The sequence below is a fragment of the Caretta caretta genome, chromosome 15 (assembly GCF_965140235.1).
Source record: "Caretta caretta isolate rCarCar2 chromosome 15, rCarCar1.hap1, whole genome shotgun sequence".
NCBI lineage: Eukaryota > Metazoa > Chordata > Testudines > Cheloniidae > Caretta > Caretta caretta.
The window spans coordinates 3457494-3476170 of NC_134220.1; the positions used below are offsets into that span (position 1 = coordinate 3457494).

The 18677-nt window shown below is 58.2% G+C and overlaps 1 protein-coding gene across 1 annotated transcript; it reads left to right on the forward strand.

Moving 5' to 3' along the window:
* The first annotated feature begins 7675 nt into the window (after positions 1 to 7675).
* LOC125622757 (apelin receptor B-like) lies at positions 7676 to 9162 on the forward strand. Its single transcript, XM_048821071.2, has one exon. It carries the CDS (start codon positions 7715 to 7717, stop codon positions 8828 to 8830), a length of 1116 nt encoding a protein of 371 aa, XP_048677028.1. The 5' UTR covers positions 7676 to 7714; the 3' UTR covers positions 8831 to 9162.
* The last annotated feature ends 9515 nt before the right edge of the window (positions 9163 to 18677 follow it).

Here is an 18677-nt window from a genome sequence, read left to right on the forward strand (position 1 = left end):
TAAACACCCACCTTTTTTTTTTTCTGTGGGTGCTTGAGCCCCGGAGCACCCACGGAGTCAGCGCCTGTGGTGCCTTGTGTTGTTAGGAGTGATCCCTGAGCTCTCCTGCACTGGGCAGGAGGGACTTCCCCAGGCGAGTGCTTCCCGACCCAAACGGGCTGGGACTGTACTGTCAGGGCGAGAGGAGGGAAAGTGCCTTTGGCGGCTGACTCGGGTTGATGTCGTTCTCCTTCTGCAGAGCATCCCCTGGCACAAACATCGTGCCCTCCTTGCTCCTGGGCTGACTGCCCTGTGTGCCGGGTGACTGTGGGTGATCTCCCTGCAGCCTGTATTCTGGATTTAAACATAGCTGTTCTGTTACTCTTTCCCCTTCCCGGAAGCATGGCTGCTTGGCTCCCCGGCCTGTATCTGGGGTCTTTATTTCTTCTTCCTGGACCTTGTATTAAGATAGACTTTCCCCTTTGGCCTGCAGAGCCCTTTGCTCCGCCCGCTTCAGCTCAGCCCCTGGGCAGTTCCTATGCCACCACCAGCTTTGGTGTCCTCATTTGCTCATGGTTGAGTTTACACCAATGAAGCACCCATTAGAGAAAGGGCACGTTACCAGACTTTATCCCTGGTGCAGCAGTCCAGAGTCACGTCAGCACACGAGGGAGCTCTGCCTGGAGACTGACATGTGCACCATTTCTAGGACGGCCAGACAGCGAACCCCCGTTTGTTGCAATGCTCCTTCTTTCTCTTTGGCTAAAAGCTGCGCCACGGCCCATTCCACCCTTGGCCCATTGAGATACACTGTGCTCATTGCCAGCATGTCCAGCCCAGCCCGTGAGCCTGAGCCTGCTTCAGGGAACAACAGAAGAACTTCTGATGCCACAGCACGGGGCCTATTTACCATGGTTGTTACTGAGCAGCTGACATTTCAAGGCAAACCTTCCATTTTACACCATGACTCTTGACGTCACTGCAGTGCAGTTACTCCTGGTGTACACCAGCGTGAGTAGAGAATCAGGCCCTCTGTTTAGATAAATACCAAAACCTCCTTATTTACCGTGTTTCCCACCCGTTCACTCCATGTGCTTCATTGCTAAGTCACATTCACATGTAAAAATAGCGTCACTGGCCATTAAGAGTTTCCGATACTCCTCTGCTTGCTCCCTGCTTGGCATTACGTTGCATTAACATCATCCTGTCCTGGAGATGTCCCAGCAAGTTGCTGTGTAGATGACTACACTACCGCCAGCCAAGGACTCTCACATGAGATGGGGAACAAGCCCTTAGCAGCAGATGACCCCCCCGACAGATACATGGATGGTGAGGGAGGGGGAAAAGGGCTGAAATTGAACAATGAGCTGTAGTGCTCTCTTGACACCCCCATCTCTGAGTCCCTTGCCCAAAAGACGGCCAGGCCCTGCAGCCTGCGTATGGGAACAAATCCTCAGGCAACTGGGGAGACGTGTCCCCTCCCTACAACCTGGGGTGGTCTGCGGAGCCAACACAATGGAATAGACTCTGCAAAGAGCCCACACCTTCCCCTCTGGGCACGAAAGGATAGGAAAGGACCAGGTAGTGTCCTGCAGACAGTGAGGAACGCCGGGCCTGATCCTGCTGCCCAGGAACCTCAAAAAGCAGGATCAGTCTCTCCCTCCTCTTCTCCCCCTCCCTGCCCCGCCCACAGGGTTGGGAGGTCACTGTTCCAGCCAGCCACAGGCTTCCATGGGGAGTTGCCACTGGCCTGCAGCCCAGCATCCCTGATCCATATCATGGTCTCATGGGGAAGCCAGAGGGCATGGCCCCAGGAGTGACAGCTGGATCCAGGGGGGCACAGTTCACTGTGGGTCCTGCTGACTCGGGAGAGCCAGGGCTGTGATTGATTCGGAGACCGGGTTATCTTTCCCCTTCAGACATGGATAAAAAGGGCAGACTCAGCACCGTGCCCCACGGCAGGGCTTCCTCCAAAGGGCAGCACATGGTAAAATAAACAAGGAAGAGGAGCCGCTCCCAGTGATGAGAGCAGGGAACATCTCAGCTAATAGCTAGCATCCTGCCAAGACCCCGGCCCTCTCCCCCAGGCCCAGACTGAGGAGCTGCAGCTGGGGAAGCGCCACCTGGGGACTCCGGAAGGGAAGCATCTTTTGCAGGGCTTTCCTTGAACAAGCCTGTTTTTGTTGGGTGTATGGGAAAACAGCCACTGAGCCCATCATGTGTGCCAAACAAGCCCAAGGGAGGGAGACACTGCTTCCGGAGGCCTCCGAGATCCCGCTGGCTTTGGGGTCCCAGACTATAATGCCAGGGACTTCATGTCCATCAGAATCATTCTGGCTACAAGGATCAGGACTCAGCAGCCATTGCTGGGTGGGGGGCAGGTTTTCTAAAGAGCTCAGCTCCCACGTGGGCATGTCAATAAGTGGCCTGTGCTGCCTATCCAAGAGCTCAGGGCCTCCACTGGATAGAGGAGGACAGATGGGTATTAAGGAAAGAGAGAGAAACTACAAGGAATTAAGCATGTCGGGTGCTGAGCTCTGCTCCCATAGCTAGGATGTGCAGGGCGCTGCACGGACACAGAAAGACCTGCCCCCAGGAACCCCTAATCTGGGACAGACGGCAAACCACCCTGAGATGCCAGTGATGGGCAGGGGCCCAGGAGGGAGGGAAGGGGCTCCCAGCCCTTCAGGGCAAATGCATGAGTTAAGTCAACTTGTTTAGAGAAGGTTAGCAAAGCTCCACTGAGCAGGAATAAAGGGGGCATAATAACCCCATGCTGTTCCTGTCGTTCAAAGGCAGCAGGGGCACATGGCTTTCATTCCGGGCTTGCTGCAGGCCTGGGCTGGAGTCTGGATTTTAATTGCTCCCTACAGCCAGGGTCTGCTTTTACGCAGCAATGCATTTACTGAATTACGGAATACATGTGAACTGGTCCCCCAGGGCCAAGAAATAACCAGAGAGTGAGAGCCGCACCGCGCTGTCCCGCGGAGGAGGGAGCGGGATGCTAACAATGGCTATGCATCACTTTACGGCTTTGGGGGCCTGATTTTCAAAGAGGGGGGCAGTGATAACCCTAAATGACCAGGCACAATGGACTCCAGCCAGTGCCCTGTTCTCAGACAAGGTGGCACATACAGGTCCCGGTCCTGCCACCAGAGACATGGGGCTGGCAGGATCATCCCCGGTGAATCCGATCGCAGGACCGGGGCTGTGCACGCTATTGGCCTGAGTTTCAGAGGGGCTGAGCTCCAGCGGCTTCCCTTGGAGGGCATGAAAGCCAGCGGTGCTGCGCATCAGGCCACAGTTTGCACGAGTGCCTTCGAGGACCTGCTGCAATCCCCACAATTTAAAATTCGTGACTAATCAAATCTTGAGGCAAAAGCAATTAAGTCCAAAGCCAGGTCAAACACCAACACGCCTCCTGCCCCTCCCCCCACCGTACCAAGCCAACCTAGCCATTAAAACTCCAGTAGCCAGGCACTAGGAATAACAGACTCCTCAGATCTGGGGCCACGCCTTGTAGAGCGCCCCCTAGGAGTGCTTAGCATATTAACAAGGAGAAGGCTCCACCCAGCTTTCACTAACCATTTGCTCTAATCCTTAGGATAAAGGCTTCAGAAACAGATTTATCTTCTTACCAGCCACCTTCCCCTTATCACCCGGATCCGGGGGCTGGCAGCCCTTAGCAAAACACTGACCAAGGAAAGAAAAAACCCATGTGCTTCTCCCAGCGTTGAGAAAACACATTAAGGCCTCAGGTCCCCTGGGACGGAAAGGGAACAGCAACCCTTTCCTCCCTGCAACAGCCGGTCGAGGAGGGGCTGGACCAGCATGCACTTGGAAGGCAAGCAGTCCTTCTGCATGTGGGTGTGATGAGTGTATGGGAAAGGGCAGGACACAGGTTGTGTGTGGCTAGTTGTGTGTTGGACGCACTAAGATGCGGGCGTGCTGTATGTGCAGGGTTATGGCCTTGCCCACGCCAACCTTTTCCCTCTCAAACCCCTTAGCACTGCTGCCTCGGTTCAGATGGGAGCAGGCTTGGTCAGAAAAGTGGTTGGAACCACAGCCCTGTCTGCAGTAATTCTCCCCAGCGCTGCTCCTGGCAGAGCTGAAAGAGCAGTGCCGAAGAGGGGAAACTGTAGGGCAAAAGGCTAGTTTAGATACAGTCTCTGTGTGTGTGATCGGGGGAATGTATATGTGGAGCAGAATGGGGGGGGGTGTATCTGGGTGTCCGTGCCGTATGTACATATGTAGTGTGTGTGTGAGACAAGGGGTGTTGGAGCCCATGTGGCGTGGTTTGGGTGGTTGTACACTGTATGTGTGCCTGTGGGGAGCTGGAGAGTGTGTGTGTGGCAGCTACCTGCTGTGTGGGGGGATCAAGAGCGGGAATGAAAACGTGTGTGGGAGGGGGTTGAATGCACCTGTGTGATGCGGGGGGGCGAGTGTATGTGTTGTGGGAGAGGGGAGAATGGGTGCGCCTTGGAGTGGGTGTGCGGGAATGAGTGGGTGTGCTGTGAAGGGTGGATTTGTCTGGTTGTGTTGGGAGATGAATGTGTGTGTTATGATCTGTCTGTGTGTGTGTTATATTGTGCGGAGATATCAGGGTATGTGCTGTGTGTGGGTATGTGGGGGAGGATATGAGGGTATGTGTTGTGTGTGGGTGTGTTATGAGCATTTGTGTCGTGTGTAGTTGTGTGATTTCTCAAGGTTATATATGTAAGACTTCCCCATGGCAGAATGTGTGTGTGTGTATGTGTGTGTGTGTAAGAGAGAGAGAGAGTCAGTCTAAAGGACAGTATGTGTGTGTATGTGTGTCTCCCGTGGCATGTGTGTGACTCCCGTGGCAGTGTGTGAGTGTGTGACTCCCGTGGCATGTGTGTGACTCCCGTGGCAGTGTGTGTGTGTGTGACTCCCGTGGCATGTGTGTGACTCCCGTGGCAGTGTGTGTGTGTGTGACTCCCGTGGCAGTGTGTGTGTGTGTGTGTGTGTGCATTCACACAAGAGGGATCCTCCCCTGCGGCGTGTGTGCATTCCAAAGGCACCATGTTATCATAAGACTCAGAGACAAAGGCTCCCCACCCCCCGCATCCCCACAGCAGGGGTGGCTGGGCCCACAAGGTGGCTCCTACCAATGCCAACAGATCACCCCAAAGCTCCCCTCCTCTGCGGGTGGAATTTTAACTCAGCCCCTCCAGCACCTCACTGGTGTCTAGGGGATCCGGTACGTGGGGTGTCTATGCCCAGGGAGTAAGGTGGGGGGGTGACCTTGTGTTGAGGGTGAGTGCATGTGGCTGTGTGTTGCCTGTGGAGGGAAGGAGTGTGTGTGTTGTTGCTTGTGTGCGTGTGCGCTGTTGACACTGGGGCACGTGTACCTGCGAGCTGTTGTTGCTGGGGGTGTGTAGGTGTACACTATTGTGTGTGCAGCACGCTATTATCGCTGGTGTGGGTATGCGCACTGGTGTCCGTGTGTGTGCACGCTCTGTGGGTGTGTACTCCTGTTGCTGCTGTGTGTGTCTGTGAACCTGGGCTGGTATTCAGTTCCATCAGCACTGAATGGGGCTGGCTGGAGCCACCGCACTCGCCTCTCAACCCAAGCGAACAGGAGCCCACCGTGTTCCCTTCTGTCTCTCCTCAAGCTTCGCTCTGTGATGGGAGGCAGGGGGTGGGGGGGACACGCTGGAAGGGGGGGAGAAGCGATGTGCGGGGGGGGGGCTGGGATTCTGGACGGGGGCAGGGGTGTGCGGGGGGGGCAGGGGCTGGGAGTCTGGACCGGGGTGTGCCTGGGGCGGGGGGGGGGGGGGGGGCTGGGATTCTGGACGGGGGCAGGGGTGTGCGGGGGGTGGGCAGGGGCTGGGAGTCTGGACCGGGGTGTGCCTGGGGCGGGGGGGGGGCTGGGATTCTGGACGGGGGCAGGGGTGTGCGGGGGGGGGGGCAGGGGCTGGGAGTCTGGACCGGGGTGTGCCTGGGGCGGGGGGGGGCTGGGATTCTGGACGGGGGCAGGGGTGTGCGGGGGGGGCAGGGGCTGGGAGTCTGGACCGGGGTGTGCCTGGGGCGGGGGGGGGGGGCTGGGATTCTGGACGGGGGCAGGGGTGTGCGGGGGGGGGCAGGGGCTGGGAGTTTGGACCGGGGTGTGCCTGGGGCGGGGGGGGGCTGGGATTCTGGACGGGGGCAGGGGTGTGCGGGGGGGGGCAGGGGCTGGGAGTCTGGACCGGGGTGTGCCTGGGGCGGGGGGGGCTGGGATTCTGGACGGGGGCAGGGGTGTGCGGGGGGGGGCAGGGGCTGGGAGTCTGGACCGGGGTGTGCCTGGGGCGGGGGGGGGCTGGGATTCTGGACGGGGGCAGGGGTGTGCGGGGGGGGGCAGGGGCTGGGAGTCTGGACCGGGGTGTGCCTGGGGCGGGGGGGGCTGGGATTCTGGACGGGGGCAGGGGTGTGCGGGGGGGGGCAGGGGCTGGGAGTCTGGACCGGGGTGTGCCTGGGGCGGGGGGGGGCTGGGATTCTGGACGGGGGCAGGGGTGTGCGGGGGGGGCAGGGGCTGGGAGTCTGGACCGGGGTGTGCCTGGGGCGGGGGGGGCTGGGATTCTGGACGGGGGCAGGGGTGTGCGGGGGGGGGCAGGGGCTGGGAGTCTGGACCGGGGTGTGCCTGGGGCGGGGGGGGCTGGGATTCTGGACGGGGGCAGGGGTGTGCGGGGGGGGGCAGGGGCTGGGAGTCTGGACCGGGGTGTGCCTGGGGCGGGGGGGGGCTGGGATTCTGGACGGGGGCAGGGGTGTGCGGGGGGGGGCAGGGGCTGGGAGTCTGGACCGGGGTGTGCCTGGGGCGGGGGGGGGGGGCTGGGATTCTGGACGGGGGCAGGGGTGTGCGGGGGGGGGCAGGGGCTGGGAGTTTGGACCGGGGTGTGCCTGGGGCGGGGGGGGGGGGGGCTGGGATTCTGGACGGGGGCAGGGGTGTGCGGGGGGGGGCAGGGGCTGGCAGTCTGGACCGGGGTGTGCCTGGGGCGGGGGGGGGGGGGCTGGGATTCTGGACGGGGGCACGGGTGTGCGGGGGGGGCAGGGGCTGGGAGTCTGGACCGGGGTGTGCCTGGGGCGGGGGGGGGGCTGGGATTCTGGACGGGGGCAGGGGTGTGCGGGGGGGGGCAGGGGCTGGGAGTCTGGACCGGGGTGTGCCTGGGGCGGGGGGGGGGGCTGGGATTCTGGACGGGGGCAGGGGTGTGCGGGGGGGGGCAGGGGCTGGGAGTCTGGACCGGGGTGTGCCTGGGGCGGGGGGGGGGGGCTGGGATTCTGGACGGGGGCAGGGGTGTGCGGGGGGGGGCAGGGGCTGGGAGTCTGGACCGGGGTGTGCCTGGGGCGGGGGGGGCTGGGATTCTGGACGGGGGCAGGGGTGTGCGGGGGGGGGGCAGGGGCTGGGAGTTTGGACCGGGGTGTGCCTGGGGCGGGGGGGGGGGGCTGGGATTCTGGACGGGGGCACGGGTGTGCGGGGGGGGGCAGGGGCTGGGAGTTTGGACCGGGGTGTGCCTGGGGCGGGGGGGGGGCTGGGATTCTGGACGGGGGCAGGGGTGTGCGGGGGGGGGGCAGGGGCTGGCAGTCTGGACCGGGGTGTGCCTGGGGCGCGGGGCAGGGCGCTGGCCCAGGACAGCCCGGCCCCCGGGGGTGGGTCTCCGGCCCCGCCGCAGCGGGAGGGCAGTGGCGGGAGCCCCCTTTATAGGCGGCGGGCGGCGGCGGCGGGGCGCAGTGCGGGGCCATGGAGGAGGCGGCCGCGGACGCGCTGGGCGGCGAGCCCTACTATTACTACGGGGAGGCGAACGAGAGCGGGCCGGGCGCGCAGTGCGAGTGGCCGGCGGACTGGGAGGTCTCCTTCTCGCTGCTGCCCGTGCTCTACATGCTGGTCTTCGTGCTGGGGCTGTCGGGCAACGGGCTGGTGATCTTCACCGTGTGGCGGGGCCCGCGGGCCAAGCGCCGCTCCGCCGACACCTACATCGGCCACCTGGCGCTGGCCGACCTGGCCTTCGTGGTGACCCTGCCGCTGTGGGCCGCCTACACGGCGCTGCGCTTCCACTGGCCCTTCGGCTCGGCGCTGTGCAAGCTCAGCAGCTACCTGGTGCTGCTCAACATGTTCGCCTCCGCCTTCTGCCTGGGCTGCCTGAGCTTCCAGCGCTACCTGGCCGTCGTGCGCCCGCTGCCGCGCCCGCGGCCCCCGCGCCCCCGCGCCGCCGCGCGGCTCCCGCTGGCCGCGCTCTGGCTGCTGGCCGGCCTGCTGGCCCTGCCCGCCCTGCTGCTGCGCGACACGCAGCCCAGCGCGCCCGGCAACCTCACCGTCTGCGACATGGACTTCAGCGGCGTGGCCAGCCCGCAGGCCGAGCGCTACTGGCGGGGCGCGCTGGGCCTGGGCACCACGGCGCTGGGCTTCCTGCTGCCGCTGCTGCTCATGACCCTCTTCTACTGCTGCATCGGCGCCACCGTCAGCCGCCACTTCCAGCATCTCCGCAAGCAGCAGGAGAAGCGGCGGCTGCTGCGCACCATCGCCACGCTGGTGGTGGTGTTCGCCCTCTGCTGGCTGCCCTTCCACCTGCTCAAGGGCCTCTACGTGCTGAGCGAGCTGGAGCTGCTGGACCTGCCCTGCGCCTTCCTCGGCCTCATCGTGCTGCTGCACCCCTACGCCACCTGCCTGGCCTACATCAACAGCTGCCTCAACCCCTTCCTCTACGCCTTCTTCGACCTGCGCTTCCGCGCGCAGTGCCGCCTGCTGCTGGGGCTGCGCCCGGCGCTGCGCGGCCCGGCCGGCTCCGGCTCCGGCTCCTCCACGCTCAGCGCCCAGACGCAGAAATCCGAGCTCCACTCCCTGGCCACCAAGGTGTAGCGCCCGCGGGCGGGCGGCGCACGGGGAGCCCCGCGCCCCAGACTGACGCACTGCCGGGCTCGCAGCCCGCCCACGCTGGGTGAGGCGCCGCCGGGAGCTCGGCGCGGTTCGGCCGCGCTGGGCCGCTCCTGCTCCGAGGCGGCGGGATCCGCAGCAGCAGCCCCGGCTCTGGCCGCTGCACCCGCTTGGTCCCAGCCGCTGCTCGGGGGGTCCGGGTTCCCCGCCCGCCCGGCGCTCCCTGCCGGTTCGATTAGGGCCGGGAGCCCCCGGAGCTGGGCTGGTCCCTGCGGGAGGCTCCGTCCCTGTAAACCAATAAAATAGTTTTTCAGGAACTCTGCAGCGCTGGTCGGATTCTTGGTGGAGGCAGCGCTGGGGGGGTCCGGTTTGGGCTGTACAGGATCCGGTTTGGGAGCGGGGCTGTGCTGGGTCCGCACGCAATAACCGGGCAGCCCCTGGCAGAGAATTCCCCATCCTTGGGGCGCAGCGAGGGGAGGCTCCGGGACTGGGGGAAAGCCCCGGGCTGATCCCTTTCACCTCCCAGGCGAGGGAAGGGTGCGGGGTCCAGTCCCGGGCTGGTCAAGGGTGGGTGCGGGCCGAACTGCCCTTGCCACTTCAGCTGACGATGGAAAGAGCTTCCCTGCCAGGGCACCCCCCCCAGCCCCCCGCAACCTGCCCGCTATTTGCCGGGCAGCCCCTCTCCCTCACCTCTGCGGGGCCGCTCCCCTCTGCCGCAGGATGTGCCTGGGACCGGTCCCGCCATGGGGAGCTTTAGGCGCAGGCAGCCTGGCTGGCCCCTGGGGTGCCCCTCTTTTGGGGTGACTCAATCCCCCCAGGCACCCTCTCTCCCCGGGCCAAGTCTCTGCCCCTCCCCTCCAGCCCCCGGGCAGTTCTGCTGATCCCACTCATACAGATCGTGTAAGAGAAGGGGGAAGCCCAGGGGACACCAGGGTTGATCAGAGAGCAGGTCCACTAGGGGAGAGGGGGTGGCTGGCCTGAGCAGAGGACACAAAGCCAAGGTGGGGTAGGTCTGGCAGGGCTATTCTCCTGATCCAGGGTGGAGGCAGAAATGGAAAGGGAGCCAACAGCAGCACAGCTAACCTGGGGAACTCACTGCCACAAGGTGTAACTGAGGCCAAGGACTTCGCTGGAGTCCTAACAGGAGTGGGCATTTAAATGGTAATAACTGTTATCACCTGCACTTACACCAGAACATACCCCCCACCAGTAGAGGCATGAGCCAACTCCCGCCTGCCTGGAGCTGGAAGAATAAGTTGTGACATGAACCATCCGCAGAAGCAGGAGGTGCCGGGTCTGAAGGGGTCTAGCTGTCCCTGTGTGGTGTGCTGCCTGCCAGAGGTGCCATTAAAACACTGCCAGCTCCAGGCTCCAGCGTGCACCGGCGCTGTGACCTTCGCCATGGTCCCTGTTCCTAGACTGGGAACCACCACAAATCCTGGGCCCAATCTAAGGGCTGCTGGTGACAGATGCCTGGGTTATAACTGCACCCACGCTGTGTGTCACTGTGCCCCCCACTAGAGAGGCTGCTCTGCCGAGCTGTTGCGGGAGGGGGTAGCGCTCTAGTGGTAAATGAGATAAGCTCAAACTCATGGCCAGATGCTACCCTTAGCAGCACTGGTGTAAATCCAGAGTAACTCTGCTGATGGTGGTAACTGCATTTACATGTGTGATTGTGCCCCTGCTAATGTGTACACTCACACACACCATACACACACACAAACCACACATCTGCACGCACACACAACCACACACACACCTAGTATGAAAAATTGGGACAGGGTAGGGGGGTAATAGGAGCCTATATAAGAAAAAGCCCCAAATATTGGGACTGTCCCTATAAAATCGGGACATCTGGTCACCCTACACACACACACACCCCACACAGGCACAAACACATTACACCCCTCCCCCCGAATTCTGGCCCTCTCTGACAGTAGTGCCAGGATTCACCGTAAACCAGATTCCTTTGTATGCCACCATATTCCCATTGGAGGAGGAGTTGGGGATGGAGGGCAGGGGGAGGCAGCAGGCTCCATGCTTACCACAAACCCATTTTGAGGGTGGGAGAGGGGCCCTGCCCTGCATTTGCTCGGAGCCCATCCTCAGGGACAAGGGCAGCAGCACTGGCCACTGGCAGGGCTGAGCATGCCTGTGCTCGCTGGGGGACCAGGGCCGGGCAGAGGGCTGAGCTTGGGGGAAGGGGGCTGGGGGAAGGGTGGGGAGCAGTGATGGGAAAAGGCGGTGAGTTTGGGAAGGGATCAAGGTAAGGCGAGAGAGAAGCCTGGGAGTTGGTGGTTCTGGAAAGGGGGTGGGGAGGTGTGTCGGAGAAAGACGGGGCAGAGCACCTGGGGATGGAGGGAGTTCTAGAGGGCGACCCAAAGGTGGGAACAGTGGGTGTGCTTCTGACATTGATGGATGTAATCGCAGCTCTAGGGTTGAGAAGAGCTGGGTGGGGGATGGAGCACATGCTACCCGCCCCTGCCCCAGGACGTATTACATTACGATTCATTTTTTGCAGCACATCAGGAGCGAGCTCCCCGCTACAAATCAGAGGGCGTCCTTGCCAGCCAACCTGCAGCTGAGAGCACTGAGCTGGTCAGAGCAGTGCAGAGGCTGGGGGGGATTCAACAGGGCTGCCTCTCACTGCCCCTCGCCAGTCAGGTGGGGCTGGGAGGGGCCAGGTTCAGGCCAAAGCACACACCTGGGTGTACAGGGCAGCAATTCTTTCCCATAACCAACACCCCTCCTCCAGCAGGACCCTACAAACTCGCTCGGTGCCGGTGCCCACGCATGGCTGGCACTAGAACCATCTCCGCAGCTTGCAGCGCCCTGGCAGTACCCGTCACCGAGCCCAGCTTTACCCTTCTCTTCTGGGCGGCTCGGCCTGGCACGAGTGGCAACACAAGCGGGGGGCCCGCAGCCCAGCAGCAGGGGTCCCTGTCATGAAGGGACTCACTCCTCGCCTGCATTTCCCCAGCGGAAGGCCAGGCGGCTGCCACACACCAGCAGTGTGACTGCTCTTCCAGAGGGCTGGGGCTGCTATCCCAGTGCGTGACGCCAAGGCCAGTTCCCAGCCTGATCGCTGACTCTGACGGGGCTGAACTGGGCATCAGGACCCAGCCTTTCAGAACCACGGGATTTGTTTTTGAGGCTGGATTGAACCTGTAGGAGCAGTGAGCTCAGGGTGTCTGCAGGGAGGGGGGACAGAGAAGGGGGCTAGTAGGTTATAGGTCAGATCTGCTAGCTCCTCCTCCCCTGCACTGTCTGTAAGCTGTAAACGTAAAGAGCTCATGTTAGCCATCTCCCAGGAAGATCATGAGAGCTCAGGTTTCAGAGTAGCAGCCGTGTTAGTCTCTAAGATGCCACAAGGACTCCTCATTATTTCTGCTGATACAGACTAACACATTTATTTGGGCATCAGCTTTCGTGGGTTAGAACCCACTTCATCAGATGCATGGAGTGAAAATACAGGAGCAGGTATAAATGCATGAAAGGATGGGGGTTGCTTTACCAAGTGTGAGGTCAGTCTAACGAGATAAATCAATTAACAGCAGGATACCAAGGGAGGAAGTGGTAAGCGACTGGCCCATTACAGACAGTTGACAAGCTCCCTTCCTGCCAGAGGGAGCTCACTGCAATCCTCACCTCAGCCACCATAGTAGGATGTCTGTGAGCCAGGACGCCTGGTTTCCACCCTGACCCTAGGAGGGGAGTGGGATGTAAGGGGTTAAAGCAGGGAGAGTTGGGAGTGGGACTCCTGAGGTGTCCGGCAGTGACCCTCTGCAGCTTGGGCCCAGTGCGCTGTGCGATCCCACTGCCTAAAGCTGCTGCCAGAGAGCCCAGCCTGTGCATCCCACATCTTCAGTCCAGCCCATGCTTCCCAGCTGTGCCTTGTGTCTCGTTAAAAAACCTCCCTTCCCCTTGGGGGCTCATCCCTCCCCCGGACCTGCAGACTCCTGCCCCCTACCCCCACTCCCATACGCATCGCTCAGCCAGGCTGCTCATTGCCTCTCTGCTTGCTGCCAGTCTTGCCCTGAGACCCAGCAGACAGTGAGCCAAAGAAAGGCTAGCAAACCGTATTATTATTTGTGGGTGTATTCTCAGCCCAGTCGCTCCCGTGCCCGCTCCCTGCGCTGCCTGGTTACTGGACTATTACCTCGCAGCCCTTCGGCTTTTCACACATGGAAGCGAAAGCACCAGGCACCTCCAAGGCAGAGTGCCCCTCGCACCTCCCTGCTTGCCTCACAGGGGAGGCAGCCTGGGAACGGCTGGAGCAGGCCAACAGGAGCAATTTGTGACCATTTAACAGAGCATTGGAACACCATTAGCAGGGGACTTCAAAGGGGAATTGAAGGAGCCGCTGGGAGCCGGCAGGCATCCCCACAGCTTGGCCTTTCACAGTCTCCTTCCAGCATACTGGGCAAAGCCAATGAAGCCAAGGTGGGGGAACTCTGTGATCAGGGCCGCAGAGCAGAGAAAAATCCTGGGGCTCCATTGCATTGTGGAAAGCCCAAGAGGAAGGAAGGAGGAGGGGCCAGGCTCTCCCATCTAATCCCCTGCCCCTCAGGGGCACTCCAGCCCCAGGGCCTGGCTGAGGCTTTTCAAGGGAGCAGAGATTTTAGGGCCTGGTTTTGAGGAAGAGCTCGGCATCAGCCCCCTGGATCTCAAGCCCCCTTCGAGGCATCTCCAGTTGAGCACCCAACATCACAAGCGTCTGCAGGAAATCCTGGCCCAGAGTGTATGGCCGGCGGTTGGTGCGGCCTGACTCACCAGCCAGCTGTACAGAAGGTTACTCCAAGCCTGGAAGCTTTCACTGTCACTCTTGACAGTCTCTCCCCCTCCCCTGGCCTTGGATCAGCATCTGCCTCCAGCATCTGCCCAGTCAGCAGGGCCTCCCCCTCCATTTGTCATACCTCTGCCCTTCTCGAGGGCCCAAAGGACTTCTGCGTATGTCAGAGGAATTGTGCCCAGGCCTAGCAGAGCACCTTTGATCCCAGCTGCTCCTCACACTCGTCCTTCTCTCGGTCTCCACCCAGTGCTTCGGGACACCAGTGGCAGCTATGCCTTTCTGACCCGCAGGGAATGAGATATAAGATAAACTCACCACCCCCACCCCGCGTGGGAAAAGAGTGCCAGCACTCAGTGCCATTGCCCTGTACCCGCACCCACGGAAAGAGGGGCTGAAATGTTACTGTTTTACTCAGCCGAACAATCCCCTCTTCCCCCATCGACCCCACTGGCCCTTACTCACCATGGCTGCGGCTGGACAGTGGTGCTGTTCAAAGGTGCTCCAAAGCCAAAGTGTCAATAAGCATGTCTGGGAAGGGAGTTCTGAAACGCAGCTTTCGCTTTCCTCTGACACTGTCAATGCAAAGGTCTGTTTTAGCTGGAGCTGCTGCCCTTGGGCCTTGAGGGGTGCGGGTGTCCCCTCCACACCTGCAGATCGCCTGGCCCCGATGAGAAGGAGAAGAAAGCAGATTAGGGAAGAATTGTTCAGTGAGACCCTGCAAGCCAGGGCTGCATCGGACTGAGGGGTGAAAAGAGCAGACAGCCTGGAGAAGGAAGGAGCAGACAGGAGAAAGGCCCTGGAGTCCCAGTAGGAAAAGGGAAAGGGAGATGCACCAGGACATAATGGGGCTTCTCAGGCAGAAAACACAAATGCTGCAGACTCTTGTTGACCAGTCCCAGGCCTGGATTACCCAATAGGCAGACTAAGCACGTGTTTAGGGCAGCAAAGCAGGGGGCACCAAAAAAACATGAGATTTTTTTTTGGAAAAAAATTGATATTTGATATTTCAAAAAAAGCATCGAAGAAGTCATCATGGGAAAAATCAGAACTTTGTTAGACTTCCTTACACTCCACTACACACTCAGAGACTGACCCTTCTTCTATTGGTGAAACAAACACCATTCCAGAACATGGGGATGTGTCAGAGACTGTAACTGATCGTCCTACTCCTGGTGGTAAAACAGACATTGTTCTAGAAGGTGTGGATGTGTCAGAGACTGAAACTGCTCATGCTGTACATAATAGGAAAAAGATCCTGGTAAGTGGGTTGATTTCAGTACCGAGGATGTAGCTTACTGGATAGGTCGTGGACCAAATGACTGTCAACACCACACTGGGCCATTTGAGAAATCACCTCGGACTTTTACCAATGGCAAACAAACAAGATATTGTCCACAAAAAATATTTTTTGGCATGAAAGCGAATGGTGAGAAATACACTCGAGAATGGCTACTGTATTCACCGTCAACAGGGTCTGTGTACTGTTTTGTTTGCAAGCTTTCTGCATATAAACCTTCAACATCCCAGTTTGCTGCAGATGGATTTAGTGACTGGCGGAATACTGTTTTAATTGAACAACATGAAAATAGCACTACTCCCAGAGAGTCAATGTTGACATATTTAAATCGAAGACAGGGCTTTGGATTGACACAAAAATGGGAAGAATAAATTAAAGGGGAGCGTGAATACTGGCAACGTCTTGCAGCGTGTTATAGCTGTTATTCAAACATGAGCTGAATGTGGTCTCCCTTTCCGGGGATCAAATGACACATTTGGATCATTGCAGAATGGAAATTTCTTGGGATTGTTGGAGCTTGTGGCTCAGTTTGACCCATTTTTAGCAGGCCATATCTCAAAATATGGGAATGCTGGCAAAGGTAACCCATCATACTTATCCAAGACAATATGTGACGAACTCATTGGTCTAATGAGTGACAAAGTTCGTTCAGCTATTGTGGATGAAATAAGTACTGCTGGGTACTTCAGTTTATCTGTCGACTCTACACCTGATCTTTCACATATTGATCAATTGCGTATTGTACTAAGAGTGTCTGCCACAGATGGAAATTTATAACATTCCTCAATTTGAAAAGCCACACTGGTGAAGAAATGGCAAATCAAGTACTGCATTATCTGTGCCAACTTTGCAAAATAGAGTTCTCAAAGTGCAGAGATCAATCTTATGACAACGCTGCAAACAATGTCAGGGCGTTATCAAGGAATGCAGAAAAAGCTTTTAGAACAGAACAAATATGCCATATTCACACCATGTGCTGCCCACTCTCTCAATCTTGTTGGCCGCGGCGCTGTCGATTGTTGTCTGGTGGCAGTAAGTTTTTTCTCAACAGTCCAGTTACTTTATACATTGTGACAAAGTTCCTCCTCTACCTTGGTGGGTCTTGGGCTTATTGGTGGATTTGCTCGCCTTGGAGCTTCACAGCAGCCCTCAATTTGGCCATTTTTGTGAACCCACAGTCCAGGTAAACTCCTCCTGGGTCTGACCAGGAGTTGGGAGGATTTGAGCGGAACCTGGGCCCGCCCTCTACTCCGGGTTCCAGCCCAGGGCCCTGTGGAATGCAGCTGTCTAGAGTGCCTCCTGGAACAGCTGTGTGACAGCTACAATTCCCTGGGCTACTTCCCCATGGCCTCCTCCCAACACCTTCTTTATCCTCACCATAGGACCTTCCTCCTGGTGTCTGACAATGCTTGTACTCTTCAGTCCTCCAACAGTCCGCGTTCTCACTCTCAGCTCCTAGCGCCTCTTGCTTCCTGCTCCTTACACGCACACCACAAACTGAAGTGAGCCCCTTTTTAAACCCAGGTGCCCTGATTAGCCTGCCTTAATTGATTCTAACAGCTTCTTGATTGGCTGAAGGTGTTCGAATCAGCCTGTCTGTCATAATTGTCTCCAGAAGGTTCCTGATTGCTCTGGAACCTTCCCTGTTACCTTACCCAGGGAAAAGGGACCTACTTAATCTGGGGCTAATATATATGCCTTCTATTACTCTGCTGTAGCCATCTGGCCTGACCCTGTCACATATCCCCGACCCCCTCTGCTCAGCACTACGGGGTTGGGCAACTTGGGATGTCAGGTAGAGTACTCGTGACAAGCCATCTGCATTGCCATGGTGGCTTCCAGCCTGGTGTTGTATGGTGAATTGGAAAGGTTGTAGGGACAGGAACCATCTGGTCATCCTTGCATTGTTCTCTTTATTTCGCTGCATCCATTGGAGGGATGCATGGTCGGTCACAAGGGTAAATTGTCATCCCAGAAGGTAATAACATAGTGTTTCCATGGCCTATTTCACAGCTAGGCACTCTCTTTCAACCACAGCATACTTCTGCTCTCTCGGGAGGAGTTTCCTGCTGAGGTAGAGGACTGGGTGTTCTTCATCTACGACCATCTGCGACAGGACAGCTCCCAATCCTACTTCAGATGCATCTGTGGTAAAATGAATTCTTTGTTGAAGCACGGGGTTACTGCAGAGGGCTGTCCGTAGATCCATGAATGCTTTCTCTGCGGCATCTGTCCACTTCACCATGTCTGGACCCCAGGCTTTTATCAGGTCAGGGGACTCGCTCCGTTAGCAAAATGAGGAATAAATTGTCGGTAGTACCCCACACACCCAGGAATGCCTGGACTTGCTTTTTCCGATTCGGCCGGGGACAATTTTGGATAGCCTCTAGTTTGTTTAGTTGGGGCTTGACCATGCTCCTTCCTACAATGTAGCCAAGGTATTTAGCCTCGGCTAGCCCTATAGCACATTTGGCTGGGTTGGCTGTGAGGCCAGCCTGTCTTAGCATGTCCAGAACCGCTTCCACCTTTCCTAAGTGGGTTTCCCAATCGGGGGTGTGAATAATCACATCATCCAGGTTTGCCGCTGCATAACTGGTATGGGCCCGTAGGAGTTTGTCCATAAGACGCTGGAAGGTGGCAGGTGCCCCATGCAGTCCAAAAGGAAGAACAGTATACTGAAACAGACCCTCTTGTGTTGAGAATGCCGTCTTTTCTTTCGCATCTTTGGCAAGGGGAATCTGCCAGTATCCCTTTGTTAAATCAAGGGTGGTCAAAAATCGGGCATTGCCCAGGCAGTCAACTAACTCATCGATACGGGGTATGGGGTATGCATCGAATTTGGATATTTCATTCAGCCGGCAAAAGTCATTACAAAACCTAGTGGTGCCATCGGGTTTGGGCACCAACACAATCGGGCTTGACCTCTGACTGTGGGACTCTTCGATGACTCCCAGCTCCAACATCCTTTTTACCTCTGCCTTGATCTCATCCCTTTTTGCTGCTGGGACCTGATAGGGCCTTAAAGTTACCTTTGCCCCAGGGTCTGTGATAATGTGGTGATATGCTTCAGTGGTCTGACCTGGTTTGGTTGAAAACACATCCTGGTATAGGTTGATCATCTCAGTTACATCTTTCTTCTGGTTTGGTGTCAGATCAGTGGATATCCTGATCTGCTCATTTAGGTTATTTCCCTGGAGCGGGGTCTCTTGGGCCACTACACACGTCTCTCGTTGGTGCCAAGGCTTTAAGAGGTTAATGTGATAAATTTATTCTTGTTTCTGGCATCCTGACTGCTGCACCTTGTAGGTAACTTCCCCCACGGGTTCAACCACCTCATAGGGCCCCTGCCACTGGGCCACAAGCTTGCTTTCTGCCGTGGGTACCAACACCAACACCCGATCCCCTGGTTGGAACTGTCAGACTTTTGCCTGGCGATTGTAATGGGTTCGCTGGGCCTCCTGCGCCTTTTCCAAATGTTCCAGTACAATAGGAGTGACCCAGGCTATCTGTTCTCACATCTGCAACACATGGTCAGTTATATTTCTCCCCTCATTGGGTTCCTCTTCCCAGATTTCTATTGCGATATCTAGTATGCCACGGGGGTGGCGTCCGTATAATAATTCAAAGGGGGAAAACCCAGTTGAAGCCTGAGGTACCTCCCGGATTGCAAACATAAGGTAGTGTACCCCCAAATGCCCCCCCAAAAGATGAGAATGGGCCAGACTTAATACGGCATTCTCGTG